This window comes from Phymastichus coffea, unplaced genomic scaffold (assembly GCF_024137745.1).
Source record: "Phymastichus coffea isolate CEN01 unplaced genomic scaffold, Cenicafe_Pcof_1.1 PCOF00046, whole genome shotgun sequence".
NCBI classification, from domain to species: Eukaryota; Metazoa; Arthropoda; class Insecta; order Hymenoptera; family Eulophidae; genus Phymastichus; species Phymastichus coffea.
Window position 1 is genome coordinate 37,148 of NW_026706857.1, and position 26,862 is coordinate 64,009.

At 42.0% G+C, this 26,862-nt stretch overlaps 4 protein-coding genes across 4 annotated transcripts; 1 reads left to right on the forward strand and 3 right to left on the reverse strand.

Annotated features, from left to right (window-relative positions):
- The first annotated feature begins 1,200 nt into the window (after positions 1 to 1,200).
- On the forward strand, positions 1,201 to 3,245 carry LOC131664838 (beclin-1-like protein). The gene is made up of 5 exons (XM_058936249.1): positions 1,201 to 1,382; positions 1,771 to 1,931; positions 2,009 to 2,421; positions 2,534 to 3,022; positions 3,109 to 3,245. Exons 1-5 carry the CDS (start codon positions 1,268 to 1,270, stop codon positions 3,227 to 3,229), a joined length of 1,299 nt encoding a protein of 432 aa, XP_058792232.1. The 5' UTR covers positions 1,201 to 1,267; the 3' UTR covers positions 3,230 to 3,245.
- A 22-nt stretch (positions 3,246 to 3,267) lies between these two features.
- Positions 3,268 to 5,188, reverse strand: LOC131664839 (uridine diphosphate glucose pyrophosphatase NUDT14-like). The gene is made up of 3 exons (XM_058936250.1): positions 4,595 to 5,188; positions 4,394 to 4,467; positions 3,268 to 4,301 (listed from the first exon to the last, which is right to left on the reverse strand). Exons 1-3 carry the CDS (start codon positions 5,035 to 5,037, stop codon positions 4,144 to 4,146), a joined length of 675 nt encoding a protein of 224 aa, XP_058792233.1. The 5' UTR covers positions 5,038 to 5,188; the 3' UTR covers positions 3,268 to 4,143.
- A 75-nt stretch (positions 5,189 to 5,263) lies between these two features.
- LOC131664914 (uncharacterized) lies at positions 5,264 to 7,653 on the reverse strand. Its single transcript, XM_058936382.1, has 3 exons — positions 7,324 to 7,653; positions 5,615 to 7,025; positions 5,264 to 5,277 (listed from the first exon to the last, which is right to left on the reverse strand). The coding sequence occupies exons 1-3, from the start codon at positions 7,651 to 7,653 to the stop codon at positions 5,264 to 5,266; spliced, it is 1,755 nt and encodes a 584-aa protein (XP_058792365.1).
- A 455-nt stretch (positions 7,654 to 8,108) lies between these two features.
- LOC131664939 (uncharacterized) lies at positions 8,109 to 8,857 on the reverse strand. The gene is made up of 2 exons (XM_058936431.1): positions 8,359 to 8,857; positions 8,109 to 8,251 (listed from the first exon to the last, which is right to left on the reverse strand). Exons 1-2 carry the CDS (start codon positions 8,852 to 8,854, stop codon positions 8,109 to 8,111), a joined length of 639 nt encoding a protein of 212 aa, XP_058792414.1. The 5' UTR covers positions 8,855 to 8,857.
- Positions 8,858 to 26,862: the final 18,005 nt, after the last annotated feature.

Genomic DNA, 26,862 nt, shown 5'->3' on the forward strand with positions numbered 1-26,862 from the left:
AAAGAGAAAGTGCACATTTGCACACCGCGCTCAAGTGGTCTTTTCGTTATGTGTACGATTTTAGCTATTGGAATACGTAATTCACCGTTCGTTATGTATAATAATTAAATAGATAACTGTCTAAGCAAAATCGAATTTATAATCTGCAATTTACGTAACGAGCGCTTACAGATATTTTGATTGCTAAAAGCATTCAATTATTTTCACTACAATTTCTCTTATTTCGTTCAAGTGATTTAACATTTATCAGGTTGCGCAGTATTGTTCGTAATTTAAAACTCAAATCAATTGGCTTCGATCTTTGCAAATATTTTATATAAATCTTATGATTAAAACCAACTCACGAAGCGAAGGAATTACTAAAGTTGTTGAATAATTTGTCATAACCTTCTTATTTAAAGGAGTACCAATGATCTATTGCTTTTGTAAATATGCTCGTGAAAATGTAGCAATAGATTATTCATGACATATGCATATTTAGATATAAATATTTAATAAAACTCTTGAATGAAGGCTTATTAGAAAAATATCGTTGACGTGGACTTCAATTCATTATAATTTGTAAAAAATGTTTAACGTTTAAAATCCAAATAACGTAGTAAGAGTAATTTTCGCGAGAGGTCAGCACCTCCTTATGCATCATTATTACGTGGAGCCATCTACTTGTATCCTAAGGAACGTTTTTCTCAAAGTAGTTACATTGCTAAAATATACACATTTATTACCTTTAAAATAAAATTACCAATTAAAAAGTTTCACGTAATTTTATATTAAATTAAAGTTATTTTGCTATGACTTTTATTGATCATTGCAGTAGTTTGAAATTTCAAAGTAACTGCTATAATCAACTGATTCTTCAGGTTCCTTATCTTAATCATAGGTGTCTCTACTGGTAACAAATCGATTTTTTATTTGTTCTCTCGTGAATCTCTAAAGATTTATGAAAAACTTTATATTTATTGTTATACCGCTAAACCTTTGCCAAACAAATACCGATTCTGACTAGAACTAAAAATTGCTAATGTATTAACAGTAAATATTAAAGTTTGTTTAGACCGGAGAGGCGAAACTCGGAAGTCGATTACAAGATCGTCAAAACAATTGACAATTCCGCGCCTCTTACGGCGTTCACTCGAATTATGATCAGCTGACCTTGTTTTCTCAAACCTCAGCGTCAGTCAGATACGTATTTATAAATAACAGTTTTATCCTGCACGGTGTGTGTGGCGTCGTTTTTTGTATTTTATTGTTTAAAGAATAAGCGCAAATGATCATGAATATGAAAGTTAATGTGAATTTTGCGTGCCAGCGTTGTTTACAACCGCTCAGGCTAGATCCTAGCTTCGATCACTTAGGAGAGCACACTATAGCTGAGTTATCATGTAGGTTATCTTTTATTTTCCAATCAAAACATTGAGCTGTCATGATGTTATTCAAACTTTTGTTGCATTTTAACGTCATTATTACACTTGTTTCTTATTTTCTTGAACGTTTTTGAAGCTTTCGAGATGTCTCCAAACGTTTTTATCAATTTAAGATTTCAAATACCTTTTGCATGAATTTATTGACAATAATTAATACAATATAGCCAACTTCTCAATAATCGAATTCGTAATTTGACTTGTTTTATTGATTACAAGCAATATATTCTGACATTATTGCATGTAAAATATGATAATCAATTAATAACAGTATTAAATATCTAGAAAATCATTATTCAATTGATAATTTTTAAGTTTTTTCTGTGTTAATACTTACAAACTTTTTTAGTACCAATCCAGAGTCAAAGTGATGGAGAAGTAGAAACACAAAGTGATAGCTTAGAGCACTTGGTACCTCCATTTCGTCTTACAGATTCAGTAAATGGAACAAATGATTTTACATTGGTTGGTGATTCTGGTGAAACAGAAAGTCTAAGTCATCATTTAAAGGTTATTTTATTTTACAAATATCTATGCATATATAGCCAGACACATTTCATGTTTTCAAATCTTATGAATTATTGCAGGTAAGAGCCACACTATTTGAGTTATTGAGCAGAACCAGTGGAGCAGATCATCCATTATGTGATGAATGTACAGACAGTCTTTTAATGCTAGTAGATCAGCAACTTAGTCTCTCAGAAACTGAATGGAATGATTATAGTGAATACCTTAAACATTTAGAAGATGAAGAGATGCAGCAAGGTAACCAGGTTGATGAAATTGGAACTTTGGAAAAAGAGTTACAAGATGTCAGAGCAGAAGAGGCAAGAATGATATTAGAATTAGAAGCTTTAAGAAAAGAAGAAACTGCTACAAAAGTAGCTATTGCTGAGGAAGAAAAAGAAAAAGAAAGATTGCAATGTGAAGAGGAAAGGTATTGGAGGGAGTATTCACGACATAGAAGGGACCTAATGTTAGCAGAAGATGAATGTAGAAGGTAATAATTGAATATTTAATTATATTGTAGTACAAAGACAGATCATTATTTTTGTTTATACTATGTGCATTAATACAGTGATGATACAAACATGTTATTTTTTAAATTTTAGTTTAGAATGTCAGCTAGCCTATGCAGCATCACAACTTGAAAGACTGAAAAAAACAAATGTCTTTAATGCTACTTTCCACATTTGGCATTCTGGTCACTTTGGTACTATAAATTCTTTTAGATTAGGCAGGCTACCAAGTGCTCCTGTTGACTGGAGTGAAATTAATGCAGCATGGGGGCAAACTGCTTTATTGTTGACTGCATTAGCAAGAAAAATGGATTTGACATTTCAACGATATAAATTAGTGCCATTTGGTAATCATAGTTATATTGAAGTACTCAACCAAAACAAAGAACTGCCATTATATGGCAGTGGTGGCTTTAAGTTTTTGTGGGATACAAAATTTGATGCAGCAATGGTTGCTTTCCTTGATTGTTTGCAGCAGTTCAAAGAAGAAGTTGAAAAAGGTGATAGTGGATTTTGCCTTCCATACAGAGTGGATAGAGGCAAAATTGAAGACACAGGCACAGGAAATTCATATTCAATAAAGTAAGCTTCAAAATGTTTCTTCATGTATATAAATTTATTTTTTCTTTTTAAATAGAATTAATGGATTATATCTACGTATTTTTCAGGATTCAGTTCAATTCTGAAGAGCAATGGACAAAGGCCTTAAAATTTTTGCTCACTAACTTGAAGTGGGGCCTTGCATGGGTCAGCTCTCAATTTACTAATAAAGATGAGGCTGAACATTGAATCAAATTGATCTCAAGTCTGCTACCACAAATGTGTTATCACAAATCTGCCAAGAAGGCTGTTCAATGTACATATACTCTATTTGTAAATAAATTCGATCTAATGTTGAATAGTTTACGAATTAATATTTAGTTGAACTGTTTAATAAGTACACGTGTGCTTAAAAAGTGTTACTTGAGCAATAGGAATTTGTTCTTATTTCGAATTTAGTTCATAAAATTTCATTTGTCATTTTTGTCATTTTCCTACTTTATAATTTAAAAAATTTACTCAATAAATGATGTTTTTTATTTGATCAATAATGTGAAGTGTGATTTCAATTTCCAAGATATATGTAAGATTCCAATTTTCAATAAACATACAATTTTAATTTATCTCGAAAGGAATGAAGATGGATTTATTTATTAATCTTATGTATCAATTGAGTTACCTTATTTTAATGTTTAATTTTAATTGCACAACATTTCTTTAATTTTATCACCTATGAACAAAAATATAAAAAATATACCACTTTTGATTGTTAAAATATACCGTACATTATATTATACAATAATATAGCTAAATACATTCTTACTAATCTTATTGTGGAAGCCAATTGATCAGAGATTGATAATTTGTTCTCTTCATGTTTTAAATAAATAAGTTTTTATATGGAATAAAATACCCAATACTGAATAAAATTAAGCAGGATGCTTCATTACAACTAAAAATTCGCAAGTAACTATTTCAGGACAATATCTTAAATTACTTAAAAATTAATAATTACTTTAATTTGAAATTTATTGGTACAAATATGCTACTTTAACGTATTAATAGTAGCTGCTCAATTCACATGAAGCAATTTTAATTTAAATTAACATTGTGTAAATTTAATAGATTATTTCAATGTCATTAAAATTGCTTATTCCTGACTTTCATTCATAACGGTCTTTCTTGTTTGCTAGAAACCAAGCAATACCATTTAAAAAACATGGGGGACTTTGCACTTCTTCAGAATTCACATATTCTTTTACTTCATCAATACTCATTTCCACTATTTCAATAAGTTCACCCTCTTCTTCTGCTCCTCCTCCTGATAGAATTAAAACATAATAAGTAAAATTTATAGATTTAACACTGTACTTGATTAATTAATATAAATTAAATATAGTTGAATAACATTACCTGGATGTGTATTCATTTCATCCGTAACTTCTACATAAAACAATGTTTGTTTTGTTGCTGAAGATGAAATAAATCTAAAAATGATTGTAAATATTAACATTCAATTCAACTAAGCATCATAAATGTTCAAGGTAATTAAAACTTTAGTACATTCAATTAATTCTTATATGTGATAAAACTCAGCAATGATTTAGCACTTACCTATATGTTATGATTTTCTGGAAAGATAATATTGGTGCTTTATATCCACATTCTTCCAGAAGCTCATTTTGAGCTATTTCTACTAATGGTTTATCTTTGTCAACAATACCAGCACATAGTTCAATTGTAAGACCAAGTGTGGGAGGATATTTTTTAAGATCAATCACCTCCTGTTTCTCTGATATACAGCTATAGTATGAAGCAGGTCGAAATTGTCTAACAAATATCAGTTTTTTCCTACTGATATTGAACACAATTATGCTTACACTTTCATGTGCTTTCATAAGATCCCATGTTTTTGCTTTTCCATCCTGAATATAGTTCAGTCGCACTGGCTTAAGCCACGGTGAGTCATGAGGAAAAAGACCAATACGAATTTCTGTTAGATTGAGCATACGTTCGCGAATTTTTTTATTTTTCTCTTCGAGCGAAGGATTTGACATTTTGTATAAGGATTAAATTCAGCTACAACTAGAATAAATAACTCAAAATTAATAAAATTCCAATTTTATCTTGAGATTGAGTATCAAACTATTATAAACGTTAACGTCAACTCTTCTTCAACTTATGCTTTATTTTCAAGGTTAGGTATAATTTAATGGGATATACAGGGTTAGTATATAATTGGAGCAAAATTCAAGTTCAAAATTCACGGATGAAATTCTTTGATTATTGATTAATGGCTAAAACGAAGCATTTATAATGTGATATGTTTACGTAATTAAGTCGAAATAAATTCATTTTCATTTAATTATCTTTGTTAATAATGTAAAATAATCCCGTGAAACTCTGCATATGTCAGAGTAATAAAAATGAACTTATGTACTTTTAAATAAGTACTAGAGTACAGAACAACTGTTTTATTAATACATTATTTATAAAACTTTGAATGATTTGTATGTATTAGTATTAATTTTATTAAAACATTATAATTTTTAAAAGTTAATTTGAAAAACTTTTTTTATTTTGCTTTATCCTTTTTTGGTTTTTCCTTTTTTTTAGAGCCATTAGATATTTTGCATGCATCAAGAATATCTTGCTGTTTGACCTGTGTTTCGACATGAATGACATTTGGTTTTTTCTTTTGACGATTAACAGCAGCTGGAGGTGAGAATTCTATTTCCATATCTGAAGCTGTGGAACTGGATGCTAGAGAGGTCTTACTTTTAACAATTTTGAATTGAAGGGGATTAATGGGTTCATCCAATCTAGGTTCATCAGAACCTTCTTGCCTAATAGGATACATGGTAACATAATAAATTCCATCTTTTCTGTGAATATGGAGAGTTGGTGGATATTCAATTTCAGGTTCCTCTTCATCTTCTCGAATCATTCCTTTCTTTGACGTAAAGCTCATAGTCTTTTGTAGCTTGCCTTTTTTACTTCTGGTAGGAGCTGACCTTGGCCTCAGAGCTTCTTTGAAAAAACCGGCTTTGGCTTCATTCAGAAGGTCTCGAAGCTGTATACTTATTGCACCAGGTCTCCATCCTGGACGTGGCTTTCTCCTTGTAATTGTATCAGTTTTATTCCACATCCAACCCATATGTGCAGGTACCCTAGGTCTTTGAGAACCACAAGTTTTGTGTCCATAAATAGAAGCTGGATAAGCATTACCAAAGTTATAGAGAAACTGATTGGCTTTAGCACTCTTGGAAGATTTGGCAGTTTTAGGCCTATCACCAGAGGGACTTAATTTGCCTTTTGATGAACCTTTTTTATCTCCTTTTTGAATAGATTTTTCATTTTTTTCATGACACTCCCCACTCATCTCTACAGTTTTATCTTTCCTAGGTCTGGACTTACATTTTGGCTCACCACAAGGAGTATCTTCAATATTTTGCAAAGAATTTGCAGTGTTTTCTGAGTCTTTGACCTTTTCTATTTTTTCATCTTTCTTTTTCGGTTTTGACGGTGGAAGAGTTGATAAATCAGGAAGGGCAGCTGTGCCTTCCTGAACTAATCCAGGCTTTTTGGTTGTCACAGGTGGAAAAGTAGTTGGTGTTGCAACAGCAATTGGTTTTTTCACGTTTTCCAAATTTTGAATTTCAGGTTGTTTAGCAGCAGGTGCTAGTTTGGATTCTGCTTTTGCAAATTCTTTTACATCTTGTGGTTTAGAAAAATAAGGACTCTCAGTTATCCCTAGACCAGCTAAACCAGGAACTTTGCCGATATTATCAACAAAATCTTGAGCATCCTTGAAAGCTTTTATCAGACAGTCTGTACCCAAGCAAGGTTTTTTAGTGCACATCGCATAGCCTTTTTTCTTAAGCATTGCTTCCATATTACCTTTAGCAGGACAAGAACAAACTGGATTATTAATTGACTGTTCAACATGTCTGATGTTACATTTGTTTGATGCCAAATAAATTGGATTGGTACTCTCCCAATGAAAAGCTGCGTTGCTGGGAGGGCAATTGTTTAGTTGCATCCTCTGAAAAACGTTGAAGTTAAGTTATTCGGTGAAAGTGAAGAAGAAGATGAAAAAAAAAATGCGCGGTCTGACCATTCTCGCCTATTACTACTGAGAGGCGCATAGTTCAATCGTCAGGGCAATCGTAATAAGGCAACATTTTGAACTTTATAAATCAATAGCTGTCCTTACGTTAATTGAGGAATAGACATGTGAAAGGTTCAAGCAGTAAATCATAGATCCTGCATCGAAAGCTACGTTAAGTGGATTCGAAACGAGAAAGAGCAAGCGGGAGAGAGGAAAAAAGCGCAAGACTAACCGCAGCTTTCCCACAGCCAGCAGCCTGATAGGAAGCCTCGGCGCCACCTCCGCCGCCCTCAAGGCGATGTTGCTGTGCGCGGTTGGGCATCATGAATCTACGGTTGTACCAGGTGAAGTCGGCGTTACTGCTGAGAAGGCTCGCTGGTTCGAGCTCGCTACTTCCACCGCCCCTCAGCCTCCTGTCATTTTTCGTGACGTTCGCTGCCACTAGTGCACGATGGGTGGGCATTATGTGCTGCGGCTGCTTCTTCCTCCTCTTTAAACCCTTGGCCTCGTTCGCGCACTCGGGGTCGCTTGGCTTCTTTCTATTCGTGAGCGAACGATTCATTGCCGCCGATTCATGTTGGGCTTGCGATCAAGGCCTCATACCTGACACGAGCTTGCTCCTTTTTTCTCCTTCTTCAGGGATCACGCTTGTCTCTTGTGCTGTTCTTTACTCGGAAATTTGGACTATGTCGGGATGTCGGCGAGGACTTTGGCGAGCTTCACTAGTGCATTTTGAGTTGAATGTCCGCGAGACGTTGAAATTTGAGAGGTCAAACAGCTGTACTCGACAGATTTACTATTGTGAACGCTGATAGTTTTTGCAAGTGCGTTGTCATGGTAACCGATTTTAGAACGTGAGAAACGTTGAAACGAGAGCTGATTCGCAATGAATAAAAAACGAATAAAAATGAAGATATGTATGGCTAGCCAGGCAATGTTTATTGAGCATAAGGGGCGCAACATTATTATCGTCTCGGACGAACAAAAAATTTATTATGGATCTTTAGCTTGATTGATTTATGCGCTCTTCTCCGACATCTCAGTCACTCGCAGCGTACCATTGTACTCGTTATTGAAAGTGCAGCCGTCCTCGTTCAACTGATAGTCCGAGATGATGTACGGCCCGAAAAATGTCAGCCTCACATGAATTTTAATGGTCCCTGCGGAAAACAATACAGAGAAAAATGAGTCTCGTACGAATTCATGCTTACGTAATGAGACGTTGCTCGACCGCCTGACGATTGGAAAAACTGAAAATCATGCCTACCCGCAGGATTTCGTCCGGGATCGCACAGATCGTAGCATCCAGCGAGCTCATAAGGAGGCGCTCGATGCTGCTCGTCATTAGTCGACATGGCAACTTGATCACAGAGACAGCCCGACAGTGGCAGCGAGGTCTCGGCGATCGGGAATGTCTCCTCGCCTCGGAAGACACCGAGCTTGATCGGCTGCTGCTTCATCGCTGCCACGAGATCGCGCGGCTTGCGCACGAATAGACACGACTTGCCACACGCGTAGACGATGCCTTCCAGTTCGTCATAGCTGGCTGTCGATTCGGGCCGCTGCTGTTGTTCGTTGACGTCTTCGGCACTGGGATCCACACGACGGCTTACCACGAAGACTGGGAAGTCGATGAACTTGAACTTGATCAGAGGCGGACAATCGGCGAAATCCTCGCGGTACTTGCTCGCCGAGAGCCTGAGACGCTCGACGGTCAGCTCGATGAGGTAGATTTGCGCGTCTTGGCCGCCGAAGCACGACATCTCATCACGATCTGCGGAGCGTGCGTCTATTGTTACATTGTTATCTGGCTGCTGCTTGCCTCGCTTCCTTCAAGCCTTCAATCTTTCATTAAGTCTTATATGCTATTTTGATTAGCTTTGTTCCGTCCGATCGTGAATGTGCCCACTGTAACCGGGTTGCGCGCTGTACAATGTGGCGCCGCGCTCACCTTAAATTATTCCGCAGACTAGATGACCCAACGATGCTGTTTGCGCCTCTCTACGCCGGCAATTAAACTTTATCTTCAGATCGGTCGTGCAAACATTAAATTCACAATTGAACGAGTTTAAGCATGGCGACTGCGCGTTGATTCTTACTTTGGGACTGTTGCCACGCATGTAACGCCGTCAATTTTTCGAATACTTGTGCAATTTGATTCACCAATTAAGAATTTCAATTAGCAACGGCACGATGACGAATGGCGCGACAGTGAGGTTACGATTCCAAAAACATGCGTCAACCATTTGGGGTTGGCGACGAGTCGAACGAGGCTGACGTCAGTCGAGCATTAAACGACAAGGCCACATCCTGCGGTCAAGTTCAGTATTAGCGAGAAATTTCGGAATTCGTTTATCGAGCACACGCACGCACACCTCGGCTTTCTCTCTCTCTCTCTCTCTCTCTCTCTCTCCCACGCCGCGAGGACGCTCGCTGAACCGCAGCGGCAAATAAATACGACAAAGGCCTTTCCGGCGCGTACGTCTGTCTAGCCTGTGCTTGCGGTGGAATGCCACCTAGAAAGCGTATATATAGAAGTGAAACGAGCGAGGAGAGCTGTAAGTAACGCGAGAAATATTCGAATGGGCCGTTCTCGCGCGCGAGGGAGAGAGACGAAATAATGGCTTGCGTTAGATGAAGATAAGGCTGTAACTCTTTCAGGTAAAGATGTGTCATGTCCTGCCGCGAGCGAGAGATTGGAATAGAAGCGTCGTCCGTTGTCCGAGACGATCGATCACGAGCGAGCGAGAGAGAAATCCAGCGCAACCCCGTATATACTCACTCTCCTGACGATCACGCGGTCATTCAGATTCTATCGGCGCAGGCAGTATGCGGTCGTTCGTCGCCTCGTTGCGCCTATTGGTATAGGTGCACCGCGCGAGGTGCCTCATTTTCTTTAACCTCCTGACTCCTTTCGTTTGCTTATCTGTTAATTGCCACCTTTGCGGCATATTTCTCTGCTGTACCGTGTGTGTCTGTGTGAGCGTCGCTCCATGCGATCCAGCGGCCGGATATATCATTGAGATTCGCATCGCGATGCGTTTGGCCAAAAACTGTACAGAAGTTTCTCGCTGTCGACGGTATATTCGAAAGCGCGCGCGTCAATTTGCAGACGTATCGCTCACACTCGGGCGAACGCTTATGCAAAAGAGGCGTCCCGAGCGCGGAAGGCCACCGTGCTCGACCGAAATTTCTCGGAAGCGTTATGGGCCCGTGGGCCAATAACCGTTAAAAAAAGCGAGACCCCACGAGGCGGCCGCGCGCGAGAGAGCCCACCGAGGCGCGAGCCCTTGCCTCCGCGTTGCGGACAATCCGAAGCTATGCGCGGTTTTCCGCGCGTTCCTATGCGCCGCGGCAGAGCAGTTTCCCTCTCTGGTCGGCCGCGAAACCGTATCGATCTCTCTGTACCGTTACGAATAAGTCGCGCGCGCACGCGAACATCGGCTTCTCTCTTCCTCGCGCTCGAGTCGAGCGCACAACAGGGTGTTAATTTCGGTATCGCGCACACTAAACGGCTCGCCCTGGATACGAGCCGCCGCGTCGAGTTTGCAATTTAACACCGAAAAAAAAGGCGACGGCCATTACTTTTATTGCCCTCCGCAGCGCTGCGATACTCGATAATACTGAGAAATATCCTCGGAAATTGAAAATTTCCTGTTATAATGGTGCGTTGCTCGTAAAAGTTTAATCAACGTCCGCGGCAGCAGCAGCGCCAGCTTGTTAACAGTTTTATTAATCAAGTCTTCCTTCTTCATCGGCACGTTTAGCCGGCGCTCGCACGTCGCTGCATCAATCACGCCGCGAGCAGTTTGTTATCGGCTGTCCCCGACTGGACGTTCACGCCTGCTTTATCGTTCGAAGCTCAGCTCTTGGGCGATGCTATCGGTTCCGCTGACAATGTATCCCCCGTTGTTATTCGTGAGTGTTTATTTGACCATGTCGCCGCGTGACACCTCGGCGTGGCGGCCCGCCGCATCATCAAAACTAACAATATTTGTCGGAGTTGGTACAAGTCGTCGCCGGTCGATTCGCTCGCGGGTGGCTCTGGTTTCGGCGATCTCTTTTCTCCCAACACCGTGCGCCTCAAGTATGCACTAATTGGTGCGGGCGCGCACGCATAGCATACTCGACAGAGACACAGGTATGCTCGAAATGGACGGTCCGAAATGGAGAGGACAGAGAAAGATAGCCAAGCCGGCGAATCGAAGATGAGAGTCAAGCACACACACACACACACACAAATCGAGAAGAAAGCAGCAGCGGAGGGGCAAGTCAGTGGTAGCAGATAAGCCGCGCGGCCAAAGTAAAATTCCGAGGCAAGCTCTCGACACGGCGGCTCGTTAAAATGCTTGTGGGCCTTTCGGACGCGAGGACTCCGCGGTTAATTGGTGATTAGCGATTAAAACGAAACGATCGCTCTCTCTCTCTCTCTCTCTCCCCCTGGACCTGCCTGCCCCCGAACCACGGCCCTACAGCTCACGCCAAGGACAAAGAGCGAGCGAGTAATGCGCGCATTATCGCGACCGAGCACTCCTAGAAATGCGAGCTCCCAAAAATTCGGAACGCCCTCTCTGGTACTCTCGACAACTGACGTTCGCCCGTAATGATTTACAAGCATCGCTCCGCTGGCACGCATCTCGCGAGAAGCTCATTTATTCTTGCTACATCTACCGAAAACGCACTATTAATTAACACGAGGGACGTTAATAGGACCTCTTATCAATCGGAGGCAGACGACCTGAGTTCGTTGGGTCTTTACTCGCGGCATTGCGGCAGCTCGATTTTTTATGCTAATTTATGTGGGTGCCCTTTCTAGAAATACCGATGCTCTTTACAACTATTCTTTTTTCCCCCCAGGATTAATTTTCGACATTGATGAGTGATTGACAGGATGGGTCGCCTTTGATAAGGTACATCGTGCTTCTTGTACTCTTGTAATTTCGCCAAATGAATCACTTCTTATACGGGATTCCCGTCAGCTAAACGTATCGATGTTATTCTTTGCACGTGTAATCGCTTTCAACCACAACAGTTTCTCTCGTTCAATTTAAAATCTAGACAATTTTTGATTTAAAAACCTAATCTCGATCATTTTTTCATTCGGGTAATTAGTACATTGTACAACGTAGGAGAACAGTGAACCATTTCTCACGGTTATGTTACCACTTGAGGTGAAACTGGAAAAATCAAGAGAAATTATTCATAGGCTGTAATTATTTTTAAAAATCAACCCACTACAGATTCTTTCGAGCAACATTTTTATTTCATAATTTCGTCATCAACGTTATGAGAATCTAATTCATTCCATTCTTCACGGGCTACGATTTAATATACAATGTAAATTTTCGAAATAATAGCAAAAGAAACACCAACAACAATAACAACGAATACCTTGAACAAATGAATCAAATTCAACAAGTTACAGCATCACCTCGACAATAATAGTTACAATAACAATCTTCAGTTCACCATAGAAAAGGAAAAGGATAAATCTATTAATTTTTTGGAAGTTAGTCTCATTCGCGAGTACAATAAAATCATTACAAATTGGTACCAAAAGACAAATTACTTAAGGCGCTAGATTAATTTTAAATCATATCATCCTTTCAGAAAAGAGAAATAGTTTATGGTCTTGTTGACCGTGCTTGTACATATTACTTGTAAAACGGTTATTATGTGAGAATGACTATTCACCTAAATTTATTAATGATACAATACGTAATAGAATATTCCGCATTATGAATAGCAAAAACTCTAAATCTGTTAATGACAATGTTTCATTGGTCGCAATAATTGTCTAGCCTTATATATAAACTATACAAACTAAAATCAATACTGGTACGTAATAATTATAGAATAATTAATAAACCAATTAACATATTGAATTATATTATTAAGCTAGGTAAAGATGTTACTAATAAGATAGAGAAAAGTGGGTTGTTTACAAAATATGATGCAATGCAAATCGTTGATAACGAACCAAGTTTACCAAAAAGATTTTTTAGAATAGACAGTTGGACGCTATTAAATTGGAAAACGCTTATAGGGAATCGATTGACATATGTAAAGCAAATATACGTAAGACTAAGCCTCCGAGACGGTATGAATTGCGATCTCAATATTTAAGCACGACTTAATCGGATATACGACACTTAATACCTTTCTGATGCTGATATGAATATCGTAGTGAGACACAGCAAGTCATTAGTTTGATTTATGACTCGAAGTATAGATAAACGGCGATGACACTGTCTCAGGATCATCCATTGACGTGTGTCCGTTCCAAACTGTTTGTGCGTTTAACTGTCGGAGTGATGCTGTAACTTGTCAAATTTGTTTCATTTGTTCACGATGTTCGTTGTTATTATTGTTTGCATTCCTTTTTATATTATCTCGACAATTTACATTGTATATTAAATCGTAGCTCGGGAAGAGGGGAATGAATTAGATTTCCGAAACGTTGGTGATAAAATTATGAAATAAAATGGTATTTCGAAAGGATCTCTAGTGGATTGTTATTTAAAAATAATTACAACCTACAAATAATTTCTCTTGATTGAAATTGATGTGAGCATCTCGGAAAAGCGAGAAATCTTTATCTAAGCCGGAAAAAACAATTTTTATAAATATAAATTTGGCAATGAAAGAATTCTTCAATTAGCAAAAGTAGTGGTCATATTAGCATTATTTCTTTGGTCACTATTTGAATAATTTTAGGATTTCATTCAGAATTTAAAACTCTGTGACACCTCCAATTTTAACGAGGATTAATGCATGCCACCTATACATTACTTAGGCATTTAACACTATGTAAATGGTATTATGTTCGTTCATTTATTAAAGAAAATAAAGTATAGATTTTGTCATACTCGGAGAGAATTCAAATTCTTTTCGTTTCTTTGTTGACTGTTGCAAATGGAATATAATGAAAAATGTCGAATAAATATCGAATTCTCGAGGTAAAGTATCGCAAGTTCGAGTGTGGCTTGCAATCGAAATCTTGAAAGAAGTTTAAAAGACATATGTATCATGAATAAACTGAAAGCTCTGACATGTTTTAACCGTACTTTAAGCATCAAAAAGAAAAATTAATCGAAACGTGATCGGGACGATAAAAATAGCATAAGTCAAAGTCATTTGGATGATTACTGCGCGGCACATGAATAATCATGACACGCGCGCTATCAAATGATTATTCGTCGCAGAGATGAGAGGAAAAAAATGCCGAATGACAAACTCGCGAAGATAACAGTACTCGCGCGTCGAGGAAAATAATAATTAGCAGTGGCAGGATAGGAGGCAAGGAGGGCGTCGATGATCGAGTATCGATGCACACACACGCATTAGCCGAGAAGTGTATCCCTCGGTGCTTGGCAGTGTAATCGCACGCGCGTCGGCCACAGGAGAGCAAGAGAGTCGGCCAATCGCCGAGTAATTAAGCTCGATCTCAGACCAGAGAGATCGCGTATCGCCGAGAGGAGAGCACGCGCCAGCGCGGCCCATGTATGAATTTCCAGCGAAAAGGAGGAAGCCATTTCCGTTGCGCGTACGCAGCTAAACGCCTGATATATCGCGCGCGCATATCGGGCCCCGCTAGTTCCCATAGTTTTCTGCCCCGGAGATTGGGCCGACGCAACAGATCTCCTTCCGACCAATGTCCTGTTGGATTATTTCTTTACCCCCCACCCCGCGTTGGCTTGTACGAGCGACCGTTATATGCTCTCCGCGCGCGCACTCGCATGCATCCAATTGGCAATCTGCCGGATAAAGTCTGTCTCGGTGCTACCTGTCTTCTTCTTCGTTCGTTATGTAGAGCGATTTTTTTAACCTCTACCCTACCACATATATGCATCGAATGTATTTTGCATAATTCCCCGAACGACAATTTAATTGATACATCGCTGTATGACGTTGCAACGTTCGTGCATGCAAAGTTGATGCATTGTGCTTTACCGGTGGATAATTGATCCGTCGAGCGATTGATGAAGACCCGAGCGCAGCGAAACCAATGGTCTCCATTTCAGTGTCGTTTTCCTGTTCAAGCTCGGCAGCGGCGAGGAATCGGCAACGAATGTTCGAGCGCTCGCTATTGAAGCTGCGCACTAGCACAGACGCGCACGCTCGAAGATAAACGTGGGAATGGGTCGCGTAGAAATCTACCTAATTTTCTCGATTGATCCGCGCCGATCTCTGGCGGCGTGCCGGTCGCGCATTGTGTCGCCAATCTTCGCGTTCGACTACGTGTCGGCCGCCCTCGTTTTCCCTACGGATATCCCAAACGCGGAGTGGATTTCCCGATTGTTCCACGACGGCGATGCCTCTTTGCGTCGGCTTGCGGCTGGGGCTCGAGCGAGCGCGTCCCGATATCGGCCGCAGTCTTTTCTCATATGAGTACGAAATTCGAATTAACCGATCGCCAGACTGCCTGCCGCTGGATTCCACCACCGCACGCGATTCTTGAAATTGATCAATAATTCTTCTTTTCTCGATGCACACCGCGGATAACAGTCAGGCATGCGAAGCTCGGCATATGCGTAACTACTTGATTTGTCCTGCCGGCCGATGGCACGCATGCTAATTTGGCTCTCGTCCTTTTTCCCCTACTTGTGTCTTTGCGTGCAAGCTTCTGAAATGCAAACACGCAACAGTCGAGAGCAATTAACAACAACATCGAAGCGTCCGCACAGGCGGGCAAGTGTATTTTTCTTGGGGCCCTTGCTTTATCATGTTGTAAGACTCGACGCTGCGCCTGATCAAAATGTTAGACGAATTCTCGTTCAGATGTTCGTTACATGTTACAATGCTATATCATTATTATCCGGATGATGAGCTATCGACAATTTTTATGCGGTAATGAGAGTTATTCGAGTAATGCAAGTGGAAAAAGGAAAGAGCGTGCACAGTCATCTATTTCAAATAGACGAGGTTTCGCCATTTTCTGAAGCCAATTGACAGTTGGTTGTGTACACTAGCCAATGTGTATTTATACGCACAACTTTCGGTATCGAAAACGTACGTTTCTCAGTCGCCACTCATGCGGCCATAAATAATGATATTATTGTCCAGCATCCTTGGAAAACTAATTTTCCTTATTGCAAATTGAATTGGCGTAAAGTGCACCACAGATCAGGAAGTAGTGGGAAAATTTGCAAAGGTAAAACGACACTTTTGATTTATAGCCCGTGCACCGTGAAATTCCTATTTCTCTCTCGCTAGCGCAAGTGAGCGGTTTTCTTCTTTCTCTTTCTCTCTCGTTCATCGGCTATTTGAATAATTCCTCGTGGGCCTCTCCTGTAGCGTACAGGATGTGTAGGAAGAGTTAGACCGTGGATGCGCAACTCGTTACGCAGGACTGCTCCCGAGCGCGGAATCTGGAATTTGAATAAAATTGCTTTGGTATTATGCAACACTTGATATCGCCTCATCTTTTGTATGCATAGTTCTTTTTTTTTCCTTCGTTCTGAGAGCCGCAACGAAACGGTTGAGCCTCAATTGCGTAGCTGTGGCTTATGGGTACAGTATTTTCAAAATTCCTCTTGTAAGTGGTCCTCTATTATTCGTTTATCACCTTTATTCGAAAAGCACGCTGTAATCGAATGGATTTATTTCAGTCGTATAACCCGAGAGCCGATTGTCAGTTGAGCACAATAGTTCATCAACAAATTTGCTAGAGGCGTAAAGTACCATTTCCTTTACTTGTCAATTCAGTATTTTTATAATATGCCACTGGGTGCAACATTATAGCGTACAGTAAATATCTTTTTCGACGTAACAAGTAAAATAATACAATCACAAAAGTTTTTGTAAATGTACTTGACAAGACATGAAATTAATGATAGAAGTGAGTAAACGAAAAAAATTGCGCACGTCGGATGTAATTCGTGCGAAAGATCTCGAAATTCAAGCTCCGATACCTTAATCTCGTTAATACAAGAGGCAAGAATAAAAAGGAAGCTCTCATCGTTCACCAACAAAATTCGGATATTTCGTAATCGGCTACTTTTCATTCTAGGTCACAATGAATAACGCGAGGGAAAAAAATGAACTTGAAATAAATGGCAGGATTGAACTCTTCTTCGCTGGGTGGATAGGCCGCGCGAACGTGCGAACGTCTGCTCGCGAGGCGCGCGCGAACAAGGAAACTGGTATACGTCTCTATCGATGTGGAACAAATTGAATGCCAAGCGAATAAATTCGGCGGAAGGCCGGTAAGAACGACGAGTGAAAGGATTTCGGCAGATTTACGAACGCTTCGGTCCTCGCTCATCGTCGTATGAGTAGCTTATCCGCGCGCGCACACACGAACGATGAAAGCTGCTCCGCCGTTTGTGCGGCATCATTTTTTTTCGAGAGCGCGTAATTCTTAATGATCGCGTCGCGCTGCTGACCACCGCGTCGTCGATTATTGAAGGCGAGCCCACCTGCGATCGGTTATTATTTGCAATTTTCACGGGGGTTCTCGCGATGACGATAGGGCTTTTTACGCTTGCGAAAGCGTTTCGCAAAATATACACGCCGGAAATTCGGTGGTGTTTGTTTTCTTGGTAACGGTCAACGTAATGTCGGGGTTATAATGATGTTGCAGCTTTCATGAATTTTTATTCGCCGCCCGGAAGCTGTAATTTGTCAGTTTACGTATATCTCGATTGCCGTGCAGCAGAGAGTCGGCCGCGAGCGCGTGTTTTCCCAGCAGCGGCGGCAGCAGCAGCAGCAGCAGCAGCAGCAGCAGCAGCAGCAGCAGCAGCAGCAAAGGCCGCAACAATGAATTATACGTGCGCGAGTAGTCGACTGCATAGGCAATTGACTGTTAGGATCTGGTGGAAGGGGTCAGGTCGTAAAAGCGTAATTTACAGTGTCCCATTGCAGAGCTCTTGAAGGCCTCTCACTGCTGGCCGTTATCACTTTCCTTTATCTGTCGACGTATGTTGATGCAACAATAAAATCGCTGCGGACGCTCATCCGTCCGAAGGCGCTAACGAGCTGGCTCGGTCAGGCGCCATTAAGGAGGCAAGCACCCCGCGCGCGAGGCCTAGAAAATCCTATATCCTCGCTCTGGAGCGCGCGCGACAAGATAAATAACTATCGGGCGTTTCACCAAAGTCGGCTCGTATTACGCTTCTGTCTAGATACGCATCGCGCCAGCGCAAGCAGCGCACTGCCAAGCCTGTAATTTGCTTTTCATTCGCGAGCTTCTTCACCCTCGAATCGCATGTTGCCTGGATATTTTGATAACTAGCCGCGGCGAAAATTCCGCTTTTATCGCGGACTTGTTTTGCTACTGGCGCTGCTGCCCGCGAGCAGGAGCCGAGCGCCTTTTATAGATTATTTCGTTATTTCAACGTTTTCGTGATCGCTCGCTAAAACTTTCGAAAAGCTTCCTAGATGCACGCAGACCAAAACTATATCACGCTCGGACGTTATAACTTCAGGCACGATGGATGCCAATTCTGTTTGGAATTTCGTCTGAACGAAAGATACGCGTTTTCACGGACGAATCTACCAAAACTCTCTTTCAATTAGATTTCAGATAAACGATAATCGTTTCAAACTATTGTTTATCTTTCTTGCATTCACTTATCTCTTGTAAAATTGATGTATAATTTACAGCGCAAATAAAATGATTGGAATGCTTTTAGAAAGTACAGCAGTGAAAACGGTGTTGTCGATTTGGCAAGCTCCTTCAAGAACACTGCGATGATGGAGTCGACGCGTCGACGAAACGCTTATCCACGAGATATCGATCGAGATCGTCGATATTTTCTAGAAATTTATCTAGTCATTTTTCATGCCGCACACTTGGCCGGCTGCTCTCTCATTAGCATGCGCTTCGGAGCGCTTTAGCCGAAGAGGAAAAAAAGCTCACGAGAGAGAGAGAGAGAGAGAGAGAGAGAGAGAGAGAGAGAGAGAGAGAGAGAGCAGTGGACGTACGAGATTGAAAATTCTTGAAAGCTCGGCATGGCGTGCCGCGCGTAAAACCTCGTTCGAGAAGGAAAAAAAGTCAGCCGCGCGCAATATGAGGAAGAAGGCCTGCCTCGGTGTACGGCCATTATTTATTGCGCAATCCGTCACGCGCTCGAAACGACCTGCAACGACTGCTACGACCACGACCCTGTTGACTTTTCGAACCACGACCTCCAGAGCAGCGGCCCGCATAATGCGATCGTGAATGATCTAGATTTTCAGGAGCAAGAGGCAAGCAGCACGATTTGGGGGACGCTTCATGCACGCGAGAGCTGCGGCCGCCGCGGAGCCGTTGCGCGCCGCGCGAAATTGCCGTTTTCTGTGTAATTGGTAGGCTGCTAGCACACTCGCGCCGGCACAGAGGTGCAGTTAATTGCGGGCCCTTGGTGTTCGGTGTCGGTCTCATTTTTTTTCTCTCCTCTCCTCTCCTTTTCTTTTCGGTCTTTTGTTTTCGGTTATCGAGGCCACTTAAGTATCCACATCGTGAGCGAATTGTTGCTAATGCCACATCGCGATAACTGTCTTCGGCAATTCTTTTTTTTTTGTTCGCGCTATCGAACAAACCTTTCGTACAGACAGTTGCGAGCTATTTTTGGCACAGTCGCGAGAGGAGTAGCCTTGTTTCTTGATTTCTTTTATTAACACAACTGATTTCCAAGGAGTACGCGAGGAAAGATAACTGAATCTGGCTTACAAATATTGTTTTACGTACTAGCTAATAAGCTTGGATATAGGATCGAGAAAACGCTAAATCAAGCTGTCACACTTGCCATCTATATACCGTTCCGTACAACTCGCAGCGCGGGCAGCAGCAGCACTTATCCCACCCACAGACTGACCATTTGCGAAAACGAAAGCAGTCGCGTTGCAACGAGACTGCGGTAAAATCTATAGCCTGCTAGAAGAGAAAGAAAGAGAGAGAGAGAGAGAGAGACGGATAGACGGACAAAAGCGATAATCTAGATGCTGCAGGAAGGAGCTCCGAGGCGAAATTAGCGGTGCCCGCAGGGCAAACGGAGGCGGCTGGTTTCTTAACTGTTGCAGGGTCAAAGGGCGCTTCTATACCTAACGGTACTTCTCTCTCTTTCTGTCTGTCTGTCTCTCTCTCTCTCTTTCGCTCTCTTCAGCTGCCTAGCCGGGAATTTCTCTTCCTCCCTCCTTATAATATCTACACGCGTGCGCGAGCTACGGAAAATTCCAGAACTCGACGTTATCAACGCAGATTCTTTTGTGCAAATCGTTCGGATGCCTTTCTTTGCAAATCTCTTACTGTCACGACTGCTGTTTACCACCCCCGGTCAATATTATTATCAAAAAAATATATTCTTCTGAACAATCGATTAATGTCCCGCAGTTAAATATTTTTGTTGGTCATTTTTTCCGAATCTAATGTATTATTGTTTGTACTTTTGCAGTTTATCACTAGGCAGAACGATTTTGCTTCTATATATGTGTATTTTCTCTACGATTATACGTAGACTCATACGTATTAATTCATTCTTACCAGCTGTAAAATCCCTGCTTTTTTAAAACCCGACGTAAAGTCTGCACCCGCCTGATAATTACAAATAAAGTGCACAATAATCACGTGTGCACTCAATTCTTAGTTTTGCACAAGTCCAAGTAACGTTATCACGTAGGAATACTAAATATTCTGCCAATAGATATAAATATTTTGCATAACTTCGCATTTAAAATAAAACTTATATTAGCTTTGAGAAGCTAAATTTTTGTAGGATTTAATCAAATTTCAGGTTTCTATACGATTTTAACGGTGCGTTAAATCTCAGTTATTGTAGTGTATGATTTTACATTTGATTTTTCATTGAAGGAATACAACATTTATATAAAAATAAATTATAGCAATCACACAAGTTAGCTAAAATATGCAATAAATATAATCAATCAAAAATCGTTAGGTGTCCACTAAGCTTTGTAATATTTCATTTTATGGAAAATAACAATTTTCAAATGAAACAATACTGTTTCTTATAGACCAACATTACAACATTACGTATCTTACATCTCATTCTATAAATTTAAAATGCTTAGATGAAAGCAATAAAAAAATAAATCTGGAAATAAATAAAAATGTCTATACAAAGTTGTCAATATACTTGAAAGTCATAAAAGATTTCCCAAAGGACACAGTGGTAAGATTTAAATTAAATGAGTAACATATTTTTACAAATGATTAAATTATGATAGTTGGAAAAATAATTTCAGCTGTTAACAAAACTTTTAATAACTAAGTCTAAAACCGGATAAGAAGTACATTATCCAACATACGTTTTTAAAGTTTGTGATTTGAAGGATAAATACCATTTGTAATTGAATTGGGGAAAGATGAAAATCGTAAGCGAAAAGAGTGTATTTCACTGTTTTTCATTCATAGAATTATTGTAAAATATCTATTGGTTTAAGCAACGTGCATACTTGTAGGTAAAATATCATACTGACAGTGCAGATTAATTTCAGTTTTATAAATTATTTTACAATCAAATACTTACTTAAAATCTCAATGGAGTACTTAAAGAAAAATAAAATCACTTCTGATGATATTTAGTGAAATTCTAAAAATAAGTATAGTTGAATTGACAAATAAATATATTCTTTTGGAAACATTTAAATAAATATACTACATATATTATTCCAGTTAATTGTTATTAATCTTTATAACTGGAGTTCTCTCGAAAAGTAATTTTGAAACAAAATATCATAAAAAATAAATAAGTTGAGTTTGATTTAAGAATGATGTATTTCAATTTGTTTTACATTCACCAGTCATTTAAATAATAGTTGCATGAATAAGAAATGTTAGGCAAGATCGTTCGCAACTGTCACACCTGCAGTAGTGATTATCCAAGGACAGGACGACTTCGTATCCTCATTGACGAGGAGCTCATTTGAGATTCAAGATTGTGTAGATTATGGATGGTGCTGATTTTTCATCAAGGCTCGTAAAGGCTTTATTAACGAAACAAATGGCTTGAGGCACGAGCCAAAGGTGAGTACTGTTACTTGCGTACAATATTTCATTAGAGCCAAAAATGAGCGAAGCAAAGATGCAATTTTGTCGGTTGCACAAGCATTATCGTAACAAATTGCGGTTCGATGTTACCTCAAGGGTTCTGGAACAATTGTAACGTGAAATGTTCGTGGAATAGGGTGCACTGAGATGAAAAATTTCGCCTAAAAGCGGAAAGAAGAGGGAAGGCGCGCGAGCATGTGTGTTGCAGGAAGCGGCGGTAGCACGAGCACGTCTGGCGTCGGTCGGATCGTGCCGCTAAAGCGCGAATGCCTGGCACCTATATAGAGGGAGCCCTTAGAGTCCTATAGAAGAAGTCGAGGAAGAAGGATCGCGTAAGCTCTCGTTCAAGGGGGATTGCTCGAATACTTTCGAATTCGTGATTTTATATTGGCAAGCGGCGCAGGGATAAGGGGACGAGTAAAAAAGAATGGGCGCGCGAGGGCTCTGCTGACAGGATGAAAGATTGTTTAATTGGTTCTCCTTCTCTCCCCAGACGCAGATAGCGAACATCCAGTTTTGCAATTTCGAGAGATTTCACTTCTTCTCTTTGCCTTTTCAGCCAGATCTCATTTATTTTGCCTTCGGCTGATCTTATAAGCCGCAACTCTGTACTCGTCAACGCTGATGAATGACTCTATGCGTTTACCTGGCTCTTTAAGTGTGCAAATCTGGATGAAACCATCCGAAAGGACAGCTTGGGTGGAGATGAGCTGCGGTGACAACCGAACTATCTCTCTTTTTAAAAATTGTTTTTAACTAGGCAAATTAGCTTGGGAAATTGTTGAAATACTCTCTCGACACATGCAGCCGTGCTTTCGACAATGACATTAAATGCCTGGTTATTTACGACGAGTGCGCGCGTTCCGTAATGTAGGTCGAAATATTAATAAAAATTAGAAGCAATAAACGCAAAGATTTTTATCTTGCTTGCTTGAAAAATGATACGCTGTAAAAAGAAATATGTAGAGAGATAATTGTCAGTTTGGTCATAATTTTTGTGCTGCATAGAGAGGAGAGCGGGAAGGTTAGGCACTTGTGAAAGTTGTGAGCAGTCGAAATAAGCGGCATAATATGTTTAAGCAAGGCCTTCTGTATCCTGTCATTTTGAAAACGTGCTCAATTGACCTGCTTGCCGAGCGACTGGGAATGCCCGCGGATGGCGGTACCGAGCCACGAAACAAAGTAGCAAAACTGTCGACCGGCCGCGAACAATCGAGAGCAGAAACGGAAGAGCGCGGAGCAGTGCAGCAGGGCGCAAATCGGTATGCGCCGCGCTCGTGCGCGATGGCAATTAAAGCGTGTCCAGGGCGTCCCGCGGCGATAGGCCGAAATTCGCAAAGCGGCCGAGGCATCAGTGTGGCGCGAGAGTGCCAATTTGCAGCCTCCGGGGGCCAGCCGGGCTGACGTGTATCAAATGGACTCGCAGGCCCTCACCACGTGCGGGCCCCGCACGCGCGCGCGCGCCGCCGCGTCGATTTGTTAAGTGCGCCCTGCTGAGGGCTGAGGTGCACGCGCAGCGCCCGATCCCGATGCCCATTGACGAAGCGCGCGAGGCTCGCTCCGACGGATATTCGCTTGTTACGTTGCAAGTTGCGCGTCACAAGCGTGCTCGTCGTAAAATCGATCCGCGCTTCAGGATTCTCTAATTGCTTCGTGTCCGTTGTTTCGCTGCGCGACCGATTGATTTTTCCGACGATATTTATACGATTCAAACGACTGGACGATTCAGCGCTCGGAAAAGCAAGCTTTCCATTGCAATGCTGAGAGGTTGAGCGCGATGACCTCGGCTGCTCTTACACGCTGGCCAGGAGCTGGCATACCTTTTCGAAAAGTAAGACGTCCTGTTTCCGCTCGCCGCTAGTTCTCAAGCCAAGATTATGTCCACGCGCAACCGATCGCAGATAACAGATGTTTGTGCCGATAGCAAGCGTATACCGTATAAAATTCACGTCTACCGGAATCTCAGCCTAGAGTCAGATATTGTTGGAAAATCTTGGCCACTAAATAATGCATGGCACGAGACACTGATTTTCCGCTGTTAATAACGTTTCCAGTGAATTTTCGTGGAAGTCAAACGTCGTTTAGGCTGTAACGCGCAAGCTCCAGAGGAAAGTGGCATTGAGCTCCCGCAGCACGCGAGATTTCGACAGAGTTCCACCGATAAGTCAGCCTAACAGTTGTCGTAAAATTGAGACGCTCTCGCGCGTGCAACTCGCCAGCGAGCTGCCGCAATGATAGCCCTTCGACGGTTTTATTATACACTCGATAAAATCTCGAGCCGTGCGCGCGAGGCTTTAACAATGCCCAAGAGATGGAGATTCGACGAGATATCGCATGCGGAACGCGAAACAGATGGAATGAAAAAGTGGTCCTTGGGTCGACGATACGGACTCCCATACAACGGGTTAATCACGCTAACGTTGACTATCCTCTTTTTTCGGTGGCCTGTCGCACGTACACTTATTTACACTTGCGCTCTCTTAGGAGCGACCTTATACTGCGAAGGGCGTGTAAGCAAGTCTGATTGCCTTCGTGTATTACGTTCGATATCGATGTGCCGGGCATCTAATCCGATGCTACATCGTTTTGTTGATTGCTAGCCGGAAAGCAGAAAGCGTCTTATTTCACGTATTACGCACACGCTGATGGTTTTTCCTTCCTTGTTGCTCGCGCGCACGCGAAGCAAAAGACGAGTATCTCGCGCCCAATTGTCTCGGGCGCGAGAGGTGATAGTTTGGCTCGTATCGAGGAATGCTATTTTCGACGTTGGCTGGCAATAAGCGCGAGGTAATTGATTCGAACGGTACTTAGACGCCGGGTTTAGCTATTATGATGCTCGATGTACAGGCGGCTTTCAAGCACCATCTGCATAAAGTGCTGCGCAGATCATATTCGTTAATGAACTTTTTTCTTTTTCTAGATGCACGCACGTTCAAACGCATTCACGTGTGTTTGCGCAAATCACTTTTCGCAAAATGTGACTCGAAGCAGGTCAAAAGTAACAGGAAGCACGGACGACCGACAAGCAAACCCATGTGTCTCCGGTTAAAACTTGCAAAAATCAGGTAGTATCATTGACACGTATTACGATACTCAGTATCAGGTTGAAAAACAATATTTTCTTAGAAGATAAGTTAAAACAGAAGAATAAGAACGAGAAGGAGAAGAGGGAAAAAGAGGAAAAAATCAGCTAAAAAGAACGGACGATTTCCCGTAATAACATATCCCGTCAAACAAAAGCTATATAATGGGCGAGCAGATATGCCTCATAAAACAGGATCGTCTGAAAGAAGAAGCAATAACACTTACGGGGCGGCGGCCCAATACACACCGCATGAAACGCATAGAGAGAGAGAGAGAGAGAGAGAGAGAGCGGCTCGGGCGCTCGGCCGTTCGGCCGGCGCGCACACGCGAATAACAAAGATTAAGAATGGCCGAAAGATCATCAGAGGCCGGCTTTGGAAGCGAGCAAAATAGAGCAAGGCGAGAGGCCGGCGAGCCCGATCCTTTGGCATCGAGAGAGAGTCAAGAAACTCCCATCCTCTCGGCGTAAAAATCCAAACGAAGAGCGAGTGCAGAGAAGAGGCACGCGATAAGGGGGGAGGGAGACGAAGAAGAAGAAGATAGCTCGCGGGTGCGGACTCTTTCTCTCATGGCGAGGTCGCGACCCGTAGCCTGCAGGTATATATTCAGCCAGTGAAAGGCTGTCGGGCTGCTCGCTTCTGCCCCCTCGCGAGCGATTCTCCATGCACGCGCCTCTGCACGAGAGAGAGAGAGAGAGAGAGAGAGAGAGGATGCTGTTGGCTTCGACAGCTTGACGAGACTCGCACGCTGCTCGCGTGCACTCCGCTGCGCATGGCCTGCTGGTTTTCCATGTTTTGCCGTACGCTCGCGCGCGAAGGTCGATGCGCGCTTTTTCTCCTCGCCCGCTGATTTTCGTGCGATGATTGAGACGATTATTGGCCGCTCGTTTTTATCGCCGACTCGCAGTTGACGTGCTCGAGAGATGAGTTTTTCCGGGCCGGAGCATTTGCGTTGCCTTAAGCAGAGCCAACGTGAAGTGTCTTGGCGGGCGCGGATAGGAGGAAACTCGCATCCACGGCGCGTAAAATATTTCTCACAACCGCAAGTGGCTGGACGGTCTGTAACGAAAGCCGTTCTCATTTGATCTCGGCGAAGTAAGAAGCGGAGGAGAGGCTGCTGCTGCAATCTATGTAAGCCCGGCGAAGCAAATTAAAAGTGTGTAAATAGCATAAAGGCGCCTGCAAAGAAAGCAACGAGCGAGGCGGCTTTTTACTGGCTTTTCCCTCCGGAGAGCCATTACGCTCCATTAAAAGTTCAGTACACTGCTATGAGCTTCGAGAGAGACGGGCGCCAATAGCTCATAGCCGTGAGGTATGTACATCAGGGCGCTCGCTTCCTTCGTTATTCTCTTCTTTTCTCCTGCGCGCGCCCCATTACTGCGCACCTCTCCAAAGTGCCAATAATCCCTTGGCGTGCAGTTTCGCTCCGCAGGGTCAGCAGGCTCGTGCGCGCCTCCGAGCCCCTCGAGCCTCCTCCTCCTCCTCCTCCTCCTCCTCCTCCTTAGTCTGCTCGCGGGGAAAAGCCCTCGAGCGAACCGGAGGTGAGACCACGCGAACATTCGCGCCCGGGACTCCCGACTTTCCGTCGCTTCGTCAATCGAAAGCCAAAGCTGAATTTGTCACTTTATTCGCAAGCGCGTTTCAGCGGGATCGAAGTCCCGGCCAAGTCTAGCCGCGGCGCGGTGGCGTGCGAGGC